The sequence below is a fragment of the Hemiscyllium ocellatum genome, chromosome 5 (genome assembly GCF_020745735.1).
Source record: "Hemiscyllium ocellatum isolate sHemOce1 chromosome 5, sHemOce1.pat.X.cur, whole genome shotgun sequence".
Lineage (NCBI taxonomy): Eukaryota > Metazoa > Chordata > Chondrichthyes > Orectolobiformes > Hemiscylliidae > Hemiscyllium > Hemiscyllium ocellatum.
Genome location: NC_083405.1, coordinates 42,597,492 through 42,618,926, shown reverse-complemented (window position 1 = coordinate 42,618,926; position 21,435 = coordinate 42,597,492). Strand labels below are relative to the sequence as shown.

General features: G+C 41.6%; 1 protein-coding gene across 1 annotated transcript in view; it reads left to right on the top strand.

Annotated features, from left to right (window-relative positions):
* The first annotated feature begins 335 nt into the window (after positions 1-335).
* The window catches only part of itgb8 (integrin, beta 8), a 100,195-nt gene continuing 79,095 nt past the window's right edge, over positions 336-21,435 (top strand). Inside the window, exons 1-5 of the mRNA XM_060825306.1 lie at positions 336-624; positions 855-940; positions 2,606-2,774; positions 12,775-13,021; positions 13,108-13,273. Of these exons, the coding sequence (XP_060681289.1) occupies positions 501-624; positions 855-940; positions 2,606-2,774; positions 12,775-13,021; positions 13,108-13,273 (792 nt within the window). The 5' untranslated portion in view covers positions 336-500. The remainder of the gene's footprint in view (positions 625-854; positions 941-2,605; positions 2,775-12,774; positions 13,022-13,107; positions 13,274-21,435) is intronic.

Here is a 21,435-nt window from a genome sequence, read left to right as displayed (position 1 = left end):
GCAACAATGAATTGAGCTTCAGACAATCTGAAAAACCGAGGGAACATGTTTGCAGAAGCTGCGGCTTCAGACGTAGCGGGGGTCGGTCTCTGAACCTTCTGTTAAAACTTTATTTTTTTCTGCCCCAATTCACTGATCTGTCTATTCAGAGAGAGAGAGAAAAGTTGCCTCTCTGTTCTCCGAGAGAGAAACTCCTAGGAGGGACTAAAGAGAGTTCTTTAAGCCGCTGGGGGAGTAGTTTCTTTCGTCCCTCGATTTACGATAGGCTTCTGGGTGAATGAGTGGGTGATTAAAGGGATTTCCAAAGCTCAGTACACAATAGACAGTCAGAGAGAGAGAGAGAGAGGGAAGGAAGGAAGGAGGAGAGGGAGAGGTCCGTCTCTGGGCAGCTTGTGCTGGGAGCCCCTGGTGCTCTGGGATGCTTCATCCTACGGTCAGTGCGCGACTCTCCGCAGCCCGAAGCCCCTCTCAGTCGCTTCGCCCGGGCGCTTCTTCACGCCATGCAGCAGCGCGTCCTCATTCTCGCAACCGGCTCGCTCCCAAAATCCAGGCACTTCCCGGCCAAGGTATTCTTAAGCGTCGTTCATATTTTGACCATCGCAGTTGCAGCCAGCAAGACAGGTGGTGAGTGTCAGCTTGACATGACGTTTGTAATTTCTTGCAGTTTTTTTAAAAAAAACATAAATAAAAAGGATTAATGGTTAAAATAGTTACAGCGTGTCCGGATTGAATGGATGCACTCCTCAACCAACCGTGCAGCTATCAAAACATGTAAGGTTGTGATTGATTGTTCGCGCCCAAAGAGGAATCTGATCGCTTTACGTTTTAATCGCTTACGTTTTCTAACATTCCAGTCAGGAACAAATGCACTGCTGAAAAAACGAACCGTTGCAGCGATTGCCTCCTCCTGGGTCCTGAATGTGGATGGTGTTTTCAAAAGGTGATTTGATTGTTGATGTCTTGTTCCTGATGTAAGATTTGTACAATGCATATTCTAGACTTTCTGGAAAATCATTACAGATTAAGGGTGTACGAATAGTGACCCAAATAATTGAAAAAAAGACTCAAAACCAAAGAGTTGATCGTTGTGATGTAATTAATTAATGAATAAATAAGATACATGTTTTAAATTGATGTAATTTTATGCAATAAAACAGATCTGCTACATTTGGGGACCATAGTAAATGGTCATTCTGTATTACTTCATATTGATTTCATTAGCCTTTCCCGTCTGCACTGATGACACACAGACCACCTCACTACTGGCCTTGTTGGTCTCAGCATTAGCACTGATTTGTCATACAACTTCTCTGATTCGAGTATTAAGGGGGCAGAGTTCTTTCCAGTTGGATATTGGGAAGAGCAAAGCATCATCTTTGGTCATTTCCACAAACCCAGTCTGCTAAACACTAATTAGGCCACCATCTGAGGCAGAACAAGACAGATCACAGCTTCAGTGCTATGTAATTCTGAGCTAAGCATTTTTTCATACTTCCTGTCCATCCTCTAAATTGCCAACTTTTACATTTGTTACATGCACTATCTTCTCATTTTATGTGATGCTGACACTTTCAGCTGTACCTTTGATATCTCTCAGACTTTTAACTATTTCAATACATTTTTGTCTTGGCCCCACCTTGCAGCCTCTGAAAACCTGACCTCATCCAATGTGCTGCTGCTTGATTTTAACTTGCACTAAGTCATGTTCACCAGTCCCCCCAATGTTTACTTTAGAGCTTAAAAGTGTGTTGCTGGAAAAGCGCAGCAGGTCAGGCAGCATCAAAGGAACGGGAACATTATCTATCAGTCCAGCTACCTCTTGTTGTCCTTGTCATCAATTCCTCCAATGGCCATACAGCATCTTTTAACTTCCTTTGGCAATACACCCTCTGAAACTTCTGCACTGTTCTTGGCTTTTTCCTTTCCTCAATTTTCTTTGCTTCATGGCTGGCAGCTGTGACCTCAGTTGCCTAATTGTTAAGCTGTGGAATTACCCTGCCAAACCGCTTCATCTTTTTAAAAATATGCATTACCTCTTGGATCAAGCTTTGGTTAAATGTACCAACATTTCCTTGTATGGCTGGTTGTCAAATTTTGTTTGATAATTACTCCTGTGAAATACCTTGGGATGTATTACTACGTAATGTTTGTGTGAACCCTGAAGGCATTTAAGGAGAATTTAGATGAGCACTTGAAACACAGTAGCATAATGTCCCTATCCCTGAGCCAGGAGACCTGGGTTCAAGTCCCACCTACACCAGAGGTGTGTCATGAAATCATTGAACAGGTTGATTGGAAAATATAAAGCTTCAGGCCAAATGCTGGGAAATTGGAGAATAGATGGATGTTTGATGACTAATGGAGGCACAATGAGCCAAAAGGCCTTTTGTATTGTAAATTCGTTACAACTCTGTGTTAAATGTGTTGCATGAGTATTGTTGGTTTCATTTTGAGATAGTATTCATTAAAGTTAATGATGAGTGGTCAGTTAATAAACAAACAAAATAGTAGGGGGGGCATGTTATGAAAATCTCACAGTAAATTAAGATTAATTTTAGATTTTCAATTGTTCTGCATTGTAATGTCAAAATATTTTGCACTTCAGGAATTTTCTGATAAATCACTGCATAGATGTGACTTGGTTGCCAATCTTATTGAAAAGGGCTGCAAATCAGATTTCATTGAATTTATTGAAGTCGAAAAAATAATAGAAGAAGAAGAATCACAAAATTCTCAGCTAACTCCTGGAAAAGTCTCTTTACAGCTACGACCAGGTTTGAATCTTAAGCATTTTGTCTCATAATGTGGATAGCATTTTAAAAAATGACTAAACATATTTTTACACTTGTGGCAATGTTGCTATAGTTTGCACTTGTCTTAGTTTTTAGCTTCACTTTTCTTGCTGAAAGATTTTAATGACTAGGAGTAAATCTAAAGAATGTGAAGAGTATTTCATAATGTTACAAAATAATACTTTGTATGTTATAGCTAGTTTTCTGAATGCTGGAATGAGCTAATAATTCTATTTGCCTTTACACCAAGTTTGGCATTCTGTATTCACTTGTATTTTCTGAAGCAATCATGTTTTATCTTGTTACTGATATTCATTGATGTAGTTGTATCAATTACTCCTAATGACTGTAAAAAGAAAAACCAATTGCATTTTCAGTTCACAAGAGAACCAATATTAGGTTTTGCATCACTTTGAATTAATAGGATAATATTCACAGAAAGAGAGAGAAAAAAAACCTTCAATCCCTTGTCTTACCTATAGAAAGATTGTATAAGTACAGTCCTGTATTTGAGTGTATAGTGGATAATCACATTGTCAGCTCAGTCTGCCGCTGGATTCCCATCAATCATTTTCAATATCCAGTTCTCGTTTGCACACGCCCAACAGGTTGTGAATACAGCTTGGACATGTCTTATACTTCTGGACCATTTTACTATCTTGAAGGGCTCTGTATATACTCAAATTGTTGTAGTTGTTAAGCAGCACTGTTTGAAGAGCCAAATCAGAAATTTTCTTCTAGATTGGGATGGAGGGTTGAAAATGAGACAGAAGATTGAGGGTCAGGAGAAATGGAAATTCTATCTCAAGAAGAAAAACGACTTTTATTTGATGCGTCCACTTGCGAAGAATCACACGCTGCCATTTCTGTCACCTCCAACAGGATGTTACAACTAGACATATTCTCCTTGCCTCCCTTGACAGCTTTTTGCAGGGACTGTTCCCACTGGGATACCTTGGTCCACTCCTCCACCCCCAACACCTCACCAAACCCCCGTGGCATCTTCCCAAGCATTGACAGAATGTGCAATACTTGCCTGTTCATACCCTCCCTCCTCATTGTGCAAGGGTCCAGCCATATTTTGCAGATGAAGCAGTGATTTACCTGCACTTCACTCTGTCTAGTCCACTACATTTGCTGCTCACAAATGTAGTAAAACACAGACCTTTATTCTGTTTGTACAAGTGACCCTGAGCTTTTGGATGCCTGCCACTTCAACACACCGTTGTGTGTCCTTGGTCAACATTTCTGTCACTCCGTGCAAGCTGAAAGAACAGCATCTCATCTTCCACTTGGAGACCCTGTAGCCTTCAGGACTTAATATCCTGTTCAATAATTTTAGGGTTTGAGCACCTCCTTCTATGACCTTTACCCACCTCCACATTCCTGGCTCTGACATGACATGGCACTTTTAGCACGGCCAACCCGTTTTCACCGACTGATTGCCCCCATTATCAGCTTTTCTTCTTTCCTGACTTACGATCAACCTTCCGTTTGTCTCCCTAACTTTCGTCTCTCTCTTTCTGTTTGCATTCCTTCTCCATTTATCTGCTCCAGTACCACCCACCTCTCCACCCTCTCCACTCCCTGTCATCAACGTAAATGACAACTATTTTGTGGTACTGGCAGTTCTGAAGAAGGATCTCTGGGCTCAACACATCAACTTTGCTTTCTCTCCACAGATGCTGCCAAACCTGCTGAGTGTCCTCAGCAATTTCTGTTTTTGTTTCACTATCTTCAGCATCTTTGTTTCCTAAAGTAAATGTTTTGTTTAAAATTAGCAAACCCTTTTACCTAAACAGCCCCAGTGATCTGCTTTGTTGGACCTGCTGATATGAGTAAGTAGAGGGTGCATGTGTGTACTCAAAATATTAGAACATTAAAGTAGTTTTGGGTTACATAACCACTGTATTGCCCTTGTTTGCATATTACAGATAAGCTGCATGGGCCACCCTACTGAAAGCCTTCAGGGGTTCAGAATGAACCATTATATGCTATGCTGTGACTTTTCACCTACAGCCACTCTGTTCCCCCGAATGAAAGCTGTGACAACTGATGCTTATCAGTTAACATGTTATTTTTGTCAAATTAGGTCTGCAGTACAATAAAAAGTGCTAATTATTCAACTTCATCATAGGCTAAATAAATGAAAAAGAAAATGGTGCATCAGAGAATGTTATACTGATAGAAATGTCAAATTATGTTTAAAAAAAACACTAAGATTTTCAAGGGGATGCTGCCAATCTCCAATGGTGTTCTAGAGTTTTGCAGAAATCCAGATGCCCTCATTTCTTTTTGGAGACAGTCTGTTTTGTTTTAAGGCAAAGAGAATCAGTCATTTGAAACTGTAATGGATCAGGATTGGATGCTTTCTGTGGTGCATCCATAACAATTAGTAAATGTTCTTGTGGACATGCTGAATTGCCTTAGCCTTTTGAGGAAGTAGAGATGTTGTGTACGCTCTTGACTGTTATGCTAACATCAGAGGACCAGGACAGACGTTTGGTGATTTCTCCCAGAAACTTGTAGCTCCTGATCATCTCCCCCTCAGTACCATTGATGCAGTCAGGGATGTGCCCTTCCTGAAGTCAATGATCAGATCTTCATTTAGTTGACATTCATGGGAAGATTGTTGTCTTTACACCTTGTCGATATGCATTCAATCTCTTTCCTACATTCTGAATCATCGTTGTTTGAGATCCGACCTACAATGGTGATGTCGTCAGCAAATCTAATGGAGTTGGGGTGGAATTTTCCCACACAGTTATGAGAGTACAAGGAGTAAATTGTGTACACAGTCTTGTGGGGCACCAGTTTTTAGGACTATGGAGGGGGTGTTATCACCTATTCTTACTGATTGCAATCTATGGGTCAGGAAGTTAAGAATCCAGTTACAGAGGTGGGGAGCCGAGATTTAGCTCTTGAAGTTTAGAGATGTATTTGTTGGAATTCTAATGTTGAAGGTGGACCTATCGTCAATAAGTAAGAGCCTGATGTAGGTATCCTTATTATCCAGATGTGCCAGTAATGACTGTAGGGCATCTGCTGTGGACTTGTTGTACTGCTCGGTGCAAAGGATCAAGGCAATATGGGAGACGGGAGTTGATGTGAGCCATGAGTAACCTCTCGAAGCACTTTGTAATTAAGTCGATCAAGCCACTGGACAGTAGTCATTGAGGCACGCTGCATTGTTTTTCTTTGGCACTGGGATGATGGTGGTCTTTTTGAAGTTGGAGACTTCAAATCATAATAAGGAGAGGTTAAAGGTGTCAGCGAGTACTTCTGCCAGCTGATCCACACAGGATCTGAGTGCACAGCCAGTGACTGCACCTGGGCCAGTCACATTCTTTGGGTTCAATCTCAAGAAGGCCAATCTGAAGGCTCGGCCGTAACAGCGGGTACATGTGCATCCAAGGCTGTGGGATAAGTGACATTGTTTCAAGGACCTCTGTTCAAAGTGGGCATAGAATGTATTGCCGCCGCGACATTAACCGACTCAACCTGTCCACCCCTCTTACCCACTCCAACCTCTCACCCTCAGAACGTGCAGCCCTCCACTCCCTCCGCTCCAATCCCAACCTCACCATCAAACCGGCAGACAAGGGAGGTGCGGTAGTAGTTTGGCGCACCGACCTTTATACCGCTGAGGCCAAACGCCAACTCGCGGACACCTCCTCTTATCGCCTCCTCGACCATGACCCTACCTCCCACCACCAAACCATCATCTCCCAGACCATCCATAACCTCATCACCTCAGGGGATCTCCCATCCACCGCCTCCAACCTCATAGTCCCACAACCCCGCACCGCCCGTTTCTACCTCCTGCCCAAAATCCACAAACCTGAATGCCCCGGCCGACCAATTGTCTCAGCCTGCTCCTGCCCCACCGAACTCATCTCCGCGTACCTTGACACAGTTCTGTCCCCTTTAGTCCAAGAACTCCCCACCTACGTTTGGGACACCACCCACGCCCTCCACCTCCTCCAGGATTTTCGCTTCCCCGGTCCCCAACGCCTTATTTTCACGATGGACATCCAGTCCCTGTACACCTCCATCCCCCATCACAAAGGACTCAAAGCCCTCCGCTTCTTCCTTTCCCGCCGCACCAACCAGTACCCTTCCACTGACACGCTCCTTCGACTGACTGAACTGGTCCTCACCCTGAATAACTTCTCTTTTCAATCCTCCCACTTCCTCCAAACTAAAGGAGTTGCCATGGGCACCCGCGTGGGCCCCAGCTATGCCTGTCTCTTCGTAGGATATGTGGAACAGTCCATCTTCCGCAACTACACTGGCACCACCCCCCACCTTTTCCTCCGCTACATCGATGACTGTATCGGCGCTGCCTCGTGCTCCCACGAGGAGGTTGAACAGTTCATCAACTTTACTAACACCTTCCATCCCGACCTCAAATTCACCTGGACTGTCTCAGACTCCTCCTTCCCCTTCCTAGACCTTTCCATTTCTATCTCAGGCGACCGACTCAACACAGACATCTACTATAAACCGACTGACTCCCACAGCTATCTGGACTACACCTCCTCCCACCCTGCCCCCTGTAAAAACTCCATCCCATATTCCCAATTCCTTCGTCTCCACCGCATCTGCTCCCAGGAGGACCAGTTCCAACACCGCAAAGCCCAGATGGCCTCCTTCTTCAAGGACCGCAGATTCCCCCCAAACGTGGTCGACGATGCCCTCCACCGCATCTCCTCCACTTCCTGCTCCTCCGCCCTTGAGCCCCGCCCCTCCAACTGCCATCAAGACAGAACCCCACTGGTTCTCACCTACCACCCCACCAACCTCCGTATACAGCGTATCATCCGCCGTCATTTCTGCCACCTCCAAACGGACCCCACCACCAGGGATATATTTCCCTCCCCTCCCCTATCAGCGTTCCGCAAAGACCACTCCCTTCGTGACTCCCTCGTCAGGTCCACACCCCCCATCAACCCAACCTCCACTCCCGGCACCTTCCCCTGCAACCGCAGGCTCAGTCGGTTCCCTCAACTCAGCACCGCCCTCCTAACCTGCAATCTTCTTCCTAACCTCTCCGCCCCCACCCCACTCCGGCCTATCACCCTCACCTTGACCTCCTTCCACCTATCACATCTCCACCGCCCCTCTCCCAAGTCCCTCCTCCCTACCTTTTATCTTAACCTGCCTGCCACCCTCTCCTCATTCCTGATGAAGGGCTTATGCCCGAAACGTCGAATTTCCTATTCCTTGGATGCTGCCTGACCTGCTGTGCTTTAACCAGCAACGCATTTTCAACATAGAATGTATTGAGCTCATAGGGTAGGAATGTACTGTAGTCGGCAATTCTGTTTGACTTCACTTTGTAGCCCATTATATTGTGTCAGCCTGACCACAAACAATAGGTTTTCATGTGGTTGGTCTGGATCTCAAGCTTAGTTTGGTATTGCCTCTTGGTGTGTCTGGTGGTCTTATGAAGGTTGTATCTGGATTTCCTGTATAGGTCAGAGTTGCCTGACCTGTCTGCCTCAGACCTGGACTTCAATAGTGAGTGGATCTCCCAGTTCATGTGTTGAATGGGCTTTTAGTAATTAATTATTTTTAATGGACTGAAGATTGTAATAGACACTTAGAATTTTATTTCATCTTTGCTTTGTGTCCTGAGATCTGCCCTTGGTGCAATACAGGGTAAGTAAGCAACATGAATGAAAGAGCATGGATTGGCAAGAGTTGACACTGAGGTGGTATAGGAGTTTTAAGGGCGAGTGAAGTGCCATGAGTTTCAATATTTTTGTTATCAGAGCAATAAGGTGTTGGGAGTCAATAGATTGGCATGGGTGAGAATACCTGAGGGATCGAACGTGCAATGTTGAATGAAGTCAATATTGGCAAAACCCAGGGGATAGAACAAAATAAAGGACTGAATGTGCTGGAGATCTGAAACTAAAATAGAAAGTGATGAAGAAACTCAATAGGTATGATATCTTCTGTTAACATTTCCAGTCCAATGACCCTTCGTCAGAACTGAGGATCGAGGCATGTCGATTAGAAGGTCCAGCTCAGCAGGCACCCTCGTCATTTCTGAAATGTTTACAGGGCTACAGGTGCAAGTCCAGTAGCTGTCCTCTGCATCAGGATCCTGCAATTTGGGCATTTTTTTTCTCTCAGCTGGAAAACTCCCTGATTCAATGCATCCAATTTCAGACAAACATCCAGACCTGCAACTTGGAAAGAAGATAACAGAAAATCACATGGAATTATGGAAATTATTCAACTGCTAAAGTGTGGAGTTCAGTACAATTATGTTACATGCATGTAAATTAAATCAGCATGGGTTCAAATGGATCTCATTTAAGGGACTGTAGATATTATGGCTCCATTATTTTGTGCTTCTGTTAAAGTTATTGCATTGGTAATCTGAAATCTTTTGTATTATTGTGATATATAGCTATGTGCACAGACTAATTGTTTAAGGTCTTTGATAAACTACTGTCTTATAGGGGTAATCAGAAAAGGTGCACTTAAAAATCCATTAGAAGCTAACTTCTGTTCTGACGGGAGGTTCTTTTGAATGACAATACTTGTTACTCTGCTCAAAGTTGCAGGAAACTATCAGGAAATGATTGATTCACTTTCTTAATGATAGTTCAGTTGTGGTTTTTTTTGTTGTTGTTATCTAAGTACAGACTTTTGGCCAGCAAAATCTATGTGTGACACATGACAAAATAGGTCAGGTATGCATTAATATTATGCATAAACAGAAATAAGTAGCATTGAAACAAATGAATTTGTGTGCAATTCGTGAATTTTAGTTCATTTATTAATTGTATATGAATGTGTTGGGTGATGCTGATTTGTGAATATTTCTGTTTTTGACTTCTGTTGTTGAGTGGCATTTTGACTTCTTGGCGCCCGGGAGTCCAAAATGGCTATCTCAGCATGAAATGATGTGTCCATATTGGGATGAGGGAGTTTGTTTCAAGTGAAGCTGTTATTCTGTGTACCTCATGCATATAGCTGAATGGGGGCCATCTTGTCTCTTCCTTGCCTCCTGTTCTTCCTCCTCCTGAGGTGGCATTTGTGTTGTAGGTGTGAATAGTTGTGCCCTAACATTGATGAGGTTCTGGCGGACCCAGCACCTAAGCTTAATCCTGGCGACCCTATCTGGCACACCTTGCAGAATCATATGGTCTTTCATCCCGATTTTGTCTCCTGAGGGTGAAGAAAGTGGAGCTTTTTCAGTCAGCTCATGTTATGTCTGCTATGTCCCAGATGCTTTGATGAACTCCACTGTGTGATGAACTTTGATACATACTTGCAGTGTTCCTGCTGCTGCCTGGAAAGATTCAAAACTGTTGGGGAGGTGGGGGCGGGGGGGAAGAAATACCTGAGGGCATTGGTGACCTTCATGACCAATGGGTTCACTGTTCCTATCATACAATGAAGCTACAGATTGGGCTGAATGGGATGGAATAGATCTATGATTACCTCCTTGGCATGGCTGGGATGTTGTGGATGTAAGTTTACTCACTGAGCTGAAAGGTTCATTTCCAGATATTTCGTTACCTTATTAGGTAACATCTTCAGTGGATCTCATGCGAAGCAATGCTGAAAATTCCTGTTTTTTAGTTATATGTTTGGGTTTCTTTGGGTTGATGATGTCATTTCCTGTGGTGAAGTCACTTTCTGTTCCTTTTTTCAGGGGGTGGTAGATGGGGTCTAATTCGATGTGTTTGTCGATAGAGTTCCAGTTGGAATGCTGTGCTTCTAGGAATTCTCATGCGTGTCTTTGCTTGGCTTGTCCTAAGATGCATGTATTGTCCCAATTGAAGTGGTGTCCTTCCTCATCCATATGTGAGGATACTAGTGAGAGAGGGTCATGTCTTCTTGTGGCTAGTTGGTGTTCATGTATCCTGGTGGCTAGTTTTCTGGCTGTTTGTCCAATGTAGTGTTTGTTACAGTCCTTGCATGGTATTTTGTAAAACTCGCTAATTGCTGAGATGTCTGAGACATTGTTCATGTTTGATTTAAATTTGGAAGTGTTCATCCCAGGATGCCCATGCTGGAGAGGCCTTCAGTGGAGAGCCTTGCATCTCTTCCCTTGTTGTTGATCTTCCATTTCCTATCTCCTCCATTCTGTCTCCTGGTCACATTTCACATCAAGTGGCACTGCAATAACTGCCACATATTGCCTTGCTCCAGTACTGCTCTACCTGATTTATTTCCAGGAACTGACCTACTATGGTTTTACAAAACTGTCTGAGCAGAAGTAAGTCAAAAGCACTTTACCTGTAACTTGTTGCTTTTTAAACAATCTTAATACAGAATTCACCTCGCTCATCTGTGTTTTTGTTTTCAAGAGGTATGTGTGATATTATTGGTAGAATTAGTGTTGCTTCAACTTGGAGTCCTGGGGATAAAACTGCGAGTTTTATAGATGCAGTAGACACTTCTGCACGTGCCCATCTTCGGCTGCAACACCACATGTAATTCAGAAGAAGTGGCCAGTAGCACAGGCCTTAATACAAGTAGTTCAGTCAGCTTTAGCATCACATCCGGTGGTGCAGTTCATAGTTTTCTTAGGAATTCTGAGCACTGAAATGTGCTATTACTTCCTTGAAATTTTGTATTGAACTTTACCTAAGCTAATTGAAATGCTTTGAGAAAAATGGGCTGGGAAATTTCATTGGTGTCACAACTGTACAGAAGCAATATGGTAGGCTGGGTTCATTATGAGCCTGAAATGCACCCTGTTTGTGTCTCCCTATCAGTGTGCAGGGTCTATGCTGGTCCTGTTCAAGACAACAACTAAAATGTTCAAACTAGAGTGCAATATTTATTATTGATAAGCCTAGTGCTGAACTTCTCAGAAATTCTTGGAGCCAGCTAAAGTCCCTTTCAGCAGCACTATAGAACTCAAGAGGGGGTGTAACAATCATTTCACACCGTCTTATAGTACAGTCAAAGCAGCTGATCAGGAGTCTTTGTTTAACAATTACAGAATATGATGTGGAGATGCAGGCGTTGGACTGGGGTGGACAAAGTTTAAAAATTACACAACACCAGGATGTAGTCCATTTATATTGGAAGTACTAGCTTTCGGAGCGCTGCTCCTTCATCAGGTAGCTGTGGAGCAGGATCACAAGAGACAGAATTTATAGCAAAAGATCACAGTGTCAACACATGGGTATCATGGTTGCTTCTGTACCTGTAAATGTTATAAAAGCCTTCCTTGAGCTTCAGTCAGGAAACCATGATACAGCTTATGGTTTCATTGTATCAATCTCGGAGGGCTACCAGAAAAAAGAGGAGAAAGATATATTCATTGTACAAGATTATTCACTGGCGTATGTATATAGCCATGTTTTTTGTAAAGGAAAGTAACATTTGTAATTCAGTTGATCTCAAACGTTGACAACAAGCTACAGTTACTGATGGAAGGGCTTATGCTCGAAACGTCGAATTCTCTATTCCTGAGATGCTGCCTGGCCTGCTGTGCTTTGACCAGCAACACATTTGCAGCTGTGATCTCCAGCATCTGCAGACCTCATTTTTTACTCGAAGCTACAGTTACTGTTTGGATCACTTCTCCATCAAAATTATTGGGACAAGTGACCTTTGTGGATAGGTTAGGTCAACTACTAAACATTACAACTATACTCCAGACCTCAACTATCTCTGAGGAACATCATGTAAAATCACTAGAAGAGCTAAATCTTTCTCTGTGCTAAAGATAGTTTCTATACAAATGTGCACATAATTGAAATATCAGTTTAAAAGCTGCAGAAATATGACTGACTGCAAAATCCTATTGTTTATCCCTGTATCACCAGTTCTTATAAATAACTTCCCCGAACGGAAGAAAATAGATTTAAAGTGTATCTTGTTTTTAATTCCTCAGATACTAAACATGTTTTCAGCTTTCTAGTATTTGCAACTTTCTCCATTTTCTGTCACAAATATCCTCTGCTTGTAGATAACTTTTTATTCTTTTTTTTAAAAACAGGCAGTGAGATGAACTTTGTAGTGAGAGTTCAGCAACTAGACAAGTACCCAGTGGACCTCTACCATTTGGTTGACACATCGGCATCAATGGTGGCTAATCTGGAAAGATTACACTCAATGGGACATTTTTTATCACAAAAGATGGCTAAATATTCCAGTGATTTCCGATTTGGGTTTGGATCATTTGTGGATAAGCCGGTGTCTCCATTTATTAACATTCATCCAGAAAAACTTATTAATCCTTGCAGGTAATAGTGCTGACTGTCAATGTGTGTAATAACATTTTTATTTATTATCAAATATCAATTTATGTTTTTATTTCTTTTAATTGCAGTATTTATGAAACATCTTGTCTACCAGCACATGGGTTTAAGCATGTATTATCTCTGACAAATAATATATCTGAATTCAGAAAAGCTGTAGAGAGACAAAGAATATCTGGAAATGAGGACACACCAGAGGGAGGTTTGGATGCAATGCTTCAAGTTGCAGTTTGTGAGGTGAGTGTTTCATTGTACAGAGACAACCAACTGATGTTAAAGTTTTTTTTACTAAAACTCAGGTTTATCTGAATGTGAAGGATCAGTTTATATTTCATAACATGCACTAAATGGAATTTCATGTCTTCATCCTGACCTTCATCCTAATAGGCTTTCCCGTTATCACACTGGAAACCACCTAAACCATGAATTTCTTTGAAGCATTCAGTACATGCAAGATTACAATTTATTGTTCCAAGGACATGGAGCTAAAGAGACTTTGTGGCTGAATGTCTTGAATTGAACTATATAATTGTCTTGACTTAAAGTAACCAAACAATGGTGCTATTTACTTTTATTTGATCCTGTTTTAAAATTCTCTCCAATTCCATTGTTCCAGTACTTTGGTCGAAGTATAATCTGATATTTTCCTTCTGGCAGAAATATTAAAATCTAGTGAATGTTTTATGATTTCTTGGCCAATTTTTCTTTGCTATATTGCAGTATGAACAGTGTGTTCTTAAAAGTGAATAGACTAGAACCTCCATTCAAAGATAAAAGAATTATCTGCTGTAACTATTTGAATGCTAATATTACAAATAGCAATTTCTAGTCCCGTGAAGCTTGGATTTAGTACAGAGTTTCAACTGTAATTTTCTCTTTGGAAAGTTGCCATTGAATCATAAGGGAAGATTAGAAAGAAAATGGCATGAGTTGTTTAGGGATACTTTGCACCTGGGTCCAAATGCTAAAAATTTTTCCTGATAGCATAGAAAGAGACCCTTCAGCCTAGTGTATATTTGCTCACTTCATAGAAAGACCAATCCTATAATCACTTGTTTTTTGCCTGTCCTTTACACACTGTCTTTGAAATGTTTCCTTGTTTCCAATATTTACCAACCTTTAAAAAAACGAATTGAAGTCTGTTTACAGAAGTGTAGCTAAAACCTAATGTGAAAGAACATTCTCCTAATGGCTCTTTGTTCTTTTGGAGATATTCTTTGAATTATTTCCTCTCATTACTGATTATTGACCTATGAGTTAACTTTCTATTTACCTAATGAGAATTTTGAACACTTGAATGACAGTTTCTTTTGCCATGGAAAGTGATCCACCTGTTTTGGTCTTTGTGAATGAAACATTTCCTCCCTGGAGCCAAAACTACTCTGCCTCCACCATTGTCTTTTTATTCTATATATAATTCTCCAAAAAAGGGATTATCTAACTGATGGTTTATATACATAATGAATGACCTTTTTTGTTTTGCACTGTGCATGCTGATTTTTAAAATCTAAATGCAGCGTTGCTGTTTCCTCGAAGTCTTTCTGCTCATCTATTAATTTCAGTATCAATTGAACATCTTCCTTCCAAAAGATATCACATTTCTTGACACTGATTAGATAAACCTCAGATGAAGTTTAATCTACTAACCTCAGATGAAACGTAATCGACTAATATGTCAATGCCCACCTATTGATTACAGTTTGTAAATAATTAAATGTTGTATAAAATATATGCAAGATTGCTGTTTCTTGAATGTTCCTCTACCCTTTCCTTCGTTTCTAGAACTAAATTCAATGTTGCCTGTTTGTCTAAATGAATGTGTACCTAAATTAACATTCTTGGACATATTGCAATAGCTCCTCCTTGCCATGTACATTACACTTGCTCAGTTTGCCTTTGGGTAATTATATTCACCCATGTATGACTCTGTGCCTTCTCCCTAATTTGTCTCCATATTTCATTTTCCATCTATCTTGTTTAGCTTCTGATCCTCTCCAAATAGAGTTCCCCTACTATTTGATGTGCCAAAACAAACTTTGACACAAGCCCAGTATCGTTCTTATTTCTTGTAAACAGAATTGATGAAATCATACAGATTTAATTGATGTCCATCTGGATGTTTTGAGGTCATGTGGTCATACGGTCATGCAGCAGTCACAGGAAAATCGTTTTTTTTTGGGACAGTCAAAGCCTTTCAAAATGCTGTGCAGTGGATGGGGTCAAAGGCTTTTCACAGAAAAAAAAAGGCAATGTAAAGCTCTTCATGTTGTTCCAGATGTTTTTTCTTGGATTTGCTTTGTGATAGAGATCATTTCAATGTTCTTTTCTTGAATGGCTAGAAACCACACTGGGTCTCTGGAAGCAAATCTTGAGGAGAAGGCAATTGAGGAGAATATTCCCCTCAGTGGACAGAGTGAAAATGTCTCTAAAATTCCCCAAAATTGCTTTTAATACAATTTGAAGAAGGGTTATAGAAAAGTAGAACAATAATAGAATTGCTGAAGTTGGGACATAGTACCTCCTGTTCTTCCTGTACTTTTGTAAAAAGGTTTGAGATGTCACGGTTATTGGCTTCATGGGTAGAATCATAGAATCCCTACAGTGTGGAAACAGGCCAACACCGCCCCTCTGAAGAGCATCCCATTCCCTGGCCTTATCCCTGTAACCCGGCATTTCCCTTGGGTAATCCACCTAGCCTGCACATCCCTGGGCACAATGGTAACTTAACATGGCCAATCCAAATAATCTGCGCATCGTTGGACTGTGGGGTGTCTGCAGGAGTATTATCCAGAACGTATGTCTGATACTGCAGTGATTGCAATAAGGTCAGCCAGGTAGACCTCATAGGAAATGAGTTTCTTGATTGTGACTGTCAATCTAGTCCAATCAGGGAGCCCTGGCTGACAGATAAGAACAGGAATATCAGACATCCTGTTCACCGTGAGAGTCATAGAGGTGTACAGCATGGAAGCAGACCCTTCGGTCCAACCTGTCCATGCCGACCAGATATCCCAACCCAATCTAGTCTCACCTGTCAGCACCCGGCCCATATCCCTCCAAACCCTTCCTATTCATAAACCCATCCAAATGCCTCTTAAATGTTGCAATTGTACCAGCCTCCACCATATCCTCTGGCAGCTCATTCCATATACGCACCACCCTCTGAGTGAAAAAGTTGCCCTTTTTATATCTTTCTGCTCTCACCCAAAACCTATGCCCTCTAGTTCTGGGCTCCCCGACCCCAGGGAAAAGACTTTGTCTATTTATCCTATCCATGTCCCTCATAATTTTGTAAACCTCTATAAGGTTACCCCTCAGCCTCCGACGCTCCAGGGAAAACAGCCCCAGCCTGTTCAGCCTCTCCCTGTGGCTCAAATCCTCCAACCCTGGCAACATCCTTGTAAATTTTTTCTGAACCAATTCAAGTTTCACAACATCTTTCCAATAGGAAGGAGACCAGAATTGCATGCAATATTCCAACAGTGGCCTAACCAATGTCCTGCACAGCCGCAACATGACCTCCCAATTCCTGTACTCAATACTCTGACCAATAAAGGAAAGCATACCAAACGCCTTCTTTACTATCTTTATCTACCTGCGACTCCACTTTCAAGGAGCTATGAACCTGCACTCCAAGGTCTCTTTGTTCAGCAACACTCCCTAGGACCTTACCATTAAGTGTATAAGTCCAGCTAAAATTTGCTTTCCCAAACTGCACCACCTCACATTTATCTGAATTAAACTCCATCTGCCACTTCTCAGCCCATTGGCTCATCTGATCAAGATCCTGTTTTAATCTGAGCTAACCTTCTTCGCTGTCCACTACACTTCCAATTTTGGTGTCATCTGCAAACTTACTAACTGTACCTCTTATGCTCGCATCCAAATCATTTATGTAAGTGACAAAAAGTAGAGGACCGATCCTTGTGGCACTCCACTGGTCACAGGCGTCCAGTCTGAAAAAGAACCCTCCACCTCCACCCTCTGTCTTCTACCTTTGAGCCAGTTCTGTATCCAAATGGCTAGTTCTCCCTGTATTCCATGAAATCTAACCTTGCTAATTAGTGTCCCATGAGGAACCTTGTCAAACGCCTTACTGAAGTCCATATCGATCACATCTACCACTCTTCCCTCATCAATCCTCTTTGTTACTTCTTCAAAAAACTCAATCAAGTTTGTGAGACATGATTTCCCATGCACAAAGCCATGTTGACTATCCCTAATCAGTCATAGAGTCATAGAGATGTACAGCATGGAAACAGACCCTTCGGTCCAACCTGTCCATGCCGACCAGATATCCTAACCCAATATAGTCCCACCTGCCAGTACCCGGCCCATATCTCTCCAAACCCTTTCAATTCATATACCCATCCAAATGCCTCTTAAAGCCCTTGCTTTTCCAAATACATGTACATCCTGACCCTCCGGATTCCCTCCAACAACTTGCCCACCACTGAGGTCAGGCTCACCGGTCTATAGTTCCCTGGCTTGTCTTTACTGCCCTTCTTAAACAGTGGCACTACGTTTGCCAACCTCCAGTCTTCCAGCACTTCATCTGTGACTATCGATGATACAAATATCTCAGCTGGCTCTGAAGGAGCTGGACCAGTGTTAAGGACACTCTCCATGTAAATAAAGGGTGACTTGGTAATGGGACACTGGCCTCTGTGAAGTTACTTGCGATGTTATTGATTCTTGATGGAGAAGGCTTCAGTCATTATTGAACAGTGTTGAACCGCAGTACTTTGTGCTTCAGATTGGCAGAAGTGGAGGATGCAGAAATTGTTTCTTTTTAAATCAATATGTGATCCTGTTGGCCTGGAAGATAAAGTGTATTGTGTGCAACTCTGCATAGCATTGGACTTCTTTGGTCTTCTCTCACCACCAGTTATTTTTATTATATTAGGATATAGACATTCTTCTCATTCTCTCAACTTTGAACAAGGTTGTGTGATTGTTCCAACTGTCATCACTATCTACTTCAACCTGGACATGGAACACTTTTGTGATGAACTTCTACAATGGACCATCATTGACTTTAGACTCAATGGAAAGTTTTTCAACTTCAAGAAGAGGAGAGCCCAGACTTGGGTAATGGTCCAGCTCATCCACAATCTGCATGAGGTGCTGATGTGGCCAATACTGCTGGCAATATTCAGTCAACTCTCAGCCTCTCCAACTCTTTTACATTACAAGTGTTAGTTTTTCACTTGGACCATCAGCATGACCAAAATCCTTCAGCAGCTCATCCTGGACAAGCACCAAGATCTCTCATTTTTGTATTAATGGGAAGATTGTAGAAGTTGTTCAACATTTCCCACATCTCAGTTGTTAATTTACTCAACAGGGCACCATCAAAGAAGATAACAGGCTCGAAAGATTAAATGTTCGAGTAAAAAATGAGGTCTGCAGATGCTGGAGATCACAGCTGAAAATGTTTTGCTGGTCAAAGCACAGCAGGCCAGGCAGCATCTCAGGAATAGGGAATTCGACGTTTCGAGCATAAGCCCTTCATCAGGAATGAAGGGCTTCCTGATGAAGGGCTTATGCTCGAAACGTCGAATTCCCTATTCCTGAGATGCTGCCTGGCCTGCTGTGCTTTGACCAGCAACACATTTTCAGCTGTCGAAAGATTAAATGGCCTACTCCTGCTCTGATTTTCTTTGTTTAGAGTCAGCTGCACCAATGCAACCTTCTAAAAACTGCAAAACTAGCTTTCCCCAGTAGGGATCTCCATTTGAGGACAAAAGCTTTAATCCACAATGTAGTTGTCGTTATTGTTGCTGCAGCCTGCTCTCTATGACAGTGAGCCTACCAATGGGATCTGCAGGCATTGGATCATTTTCACCAGTCAAATTTCCACAAGAAACACAGTTGAGTAAGAAACAAGAAAATCAAACTCCAGCATTCTCCAGAAGTCAATTCCTCCAGTGTCACTGTTTACTGCACTGGTCTTGTTACTGTATTTGCATGTCATACTTTTGAAGCACAACTTGAAGGTGGTACTCAAACTGGAGGGGGCTAGAGAAAATGTTTTAAATACACTCAGAAAACCTAATTGAAAAGGGGGTGAATTGATACCTGTGTGTCAGAGGAACCTGCAGCAAATGGTATTCTGTGGTACTGCCTTGAAAGTATTTCTGCATTCAAAAGGTCTCACCATAGATTCTGATTGCAGAAGCTGCAGAGAAGTGGCAAAAGTGGAAGGAGAGAAAGCAGAACTCTGGCTTGAGAATCCCCCTTCCTCATGGCAATTCTGCTCAAAGCCCTATAGCTCCAAAATTAGCTTGCTGATTCACCTGAGGACAAACAAAAAACATGAAGCTCGGTTGATGTTTTGAATGACCAACAATGCTGACAACATCAGTGCTGTCATGCAATCTCTCACACTATCAATCCTCTTTTTCCTAATTCCTGTCCTCTTTTGTAATGTAGCCCTGGACATTTAGCTCCAGATCCTGCATTGGTCTAAGCCATTTCTCTGTTACTTGACATTGTATTTACTTCACGTAGAAAGGTGTGTCTTCAGTAAGAATATGAGTCCCAATCTTGCTTAGACGAATTGAATTCATTCTGTGCAAATTACTTGTTTTCCAGAACTGCTCTGCTTGTCATGGAACTGGGAGTTTTCTTCCCCTCCTGCACCATTTCCCCAGTCACATATATTTTTCTTCAAAGGACGAATCCATCAAAACTTGTACAATCAAGATAATGTACCACTTCAAACAGTTGATTCTTCCAATCTCCTAATGCAATTCAATTCCCTGGCCTATTCATAGAAATTGAAGAAAATCCTACAGTTCTTATATTTTCAGTTTCAGGGAGCAAATGGGAAATATTATGGGCAATGGGTAACTTTTTTTTGAAGAAATCCTTTTTGCAAGTAGAGTCATTAAGGACAAGTTATGGCTGTAATTAAAGTCGAAAGCTGGGTATGCTGAATGCTGACAGATACTGAATGGACTAATGATGACAGAATTTTCAGCATGTGTGAGTTGTGCCCATATCTATCCTTGAGTATCTGGTATTATTCACTGTGTAGTCACTTTACTCAAAGCAGTCCCAGCCCACGAACTAAATCTCAAAGGCAGACTTTCACAAATTATACTGTCTCTCAGATGGTCATCACAGTACACCCAAGAACCTGTGACTACATGAATGCAGTATTAGTTACTGACCAGCAGTCATTTGAAGCTGTTGGCCCAGGTCTCTTTCTCATGGTGCAGCAATTAGTTTAAGTTATCCTTCATTTGATGGAGGAAAGGCTTGTGGCCAGCTTGCAAATGGATTCACATGTGAATATCATCCTGCAGCAGAAATATCAATTTATTAATCAAAAATCTTCAATTGAATAGAAAAATTTGCTCAGCTTGTGATTTGCAGCCTTCTTCTGAAAGAGGTGTGTTTCCCTCTTAGAAGCTGCACCAAGTGCCTCAAAGCCTAAATAATTATAGTGCTGGAGGTTCTACATTTGGGTTTATGTGAATCAACTCGTGTAAAACCTTCAGCAAAACTTTCACCTCTGTAACACTCGTGCAGTGTCGAGTGCATTGTGGGCATATTTTTCAGATAATGTTGCATGCTAACTGCTTTTGCTTGTCAGTTTCTCACTCCTGTTAGTGAAACTAATATCATTAAAATGATAAAACCTTTAGCCTTTCAAGAACCTTTTAACGTAATGTACAAATTATTCATTTTCCTTCTTCAAAGCACCATAAGAATAGCTGTTGTGAAGCACAGAAATATCAATGTGGTGTGACAACACTTTGTCCTGGACTCATGGTTGAGATATGTTGTGAATGTTTCCCACTTCTAAAAATGGGAATGTGAATGTTAGCATGCTTTGCTTATTTAAATAACAAAAACTAAAGATGTTTCTTAAATTTTCTACTTGTTCTACTTTGGATACCAGTCAATTCATTCCAATTGAACAATCAAAATATGCATACGACAATATTTGATTTCTGTATTTTAAATGGTTCATCAACTGCCTAACTGTCCATATCATAACCAAGACTGTAAATCTAGCTCTGATGATAGAAAACTGTTCAATTGAGCAAAACAAATCATTTATGCAATGGCATTCTTGGCGGCTTTTGAGTTTTGAAGGATTTTTTTTAAAGAAAATTTATATTTGTGTCTCTCTAACCAGCGTTCTGCCTTTGCCACAGTACTGAAACAGACTTTATCAGATTCACAAGTAGCATCCTGTGTGAGTGTGATAAAAGTCAAAAATCCTTTTCCAATATTGTTCTGCTTAATATGACAGTTTTCACCTCATCAATCAAGTTGGAGCCAGAGAATAACCATCAGTTGCTCCTCCCATTCCGACAGTTCCCTCCTGGGAATTAATCTGTGGCCCCCTTTATCTTGTCTGAGCTATAGGGAGAGGCTGAATA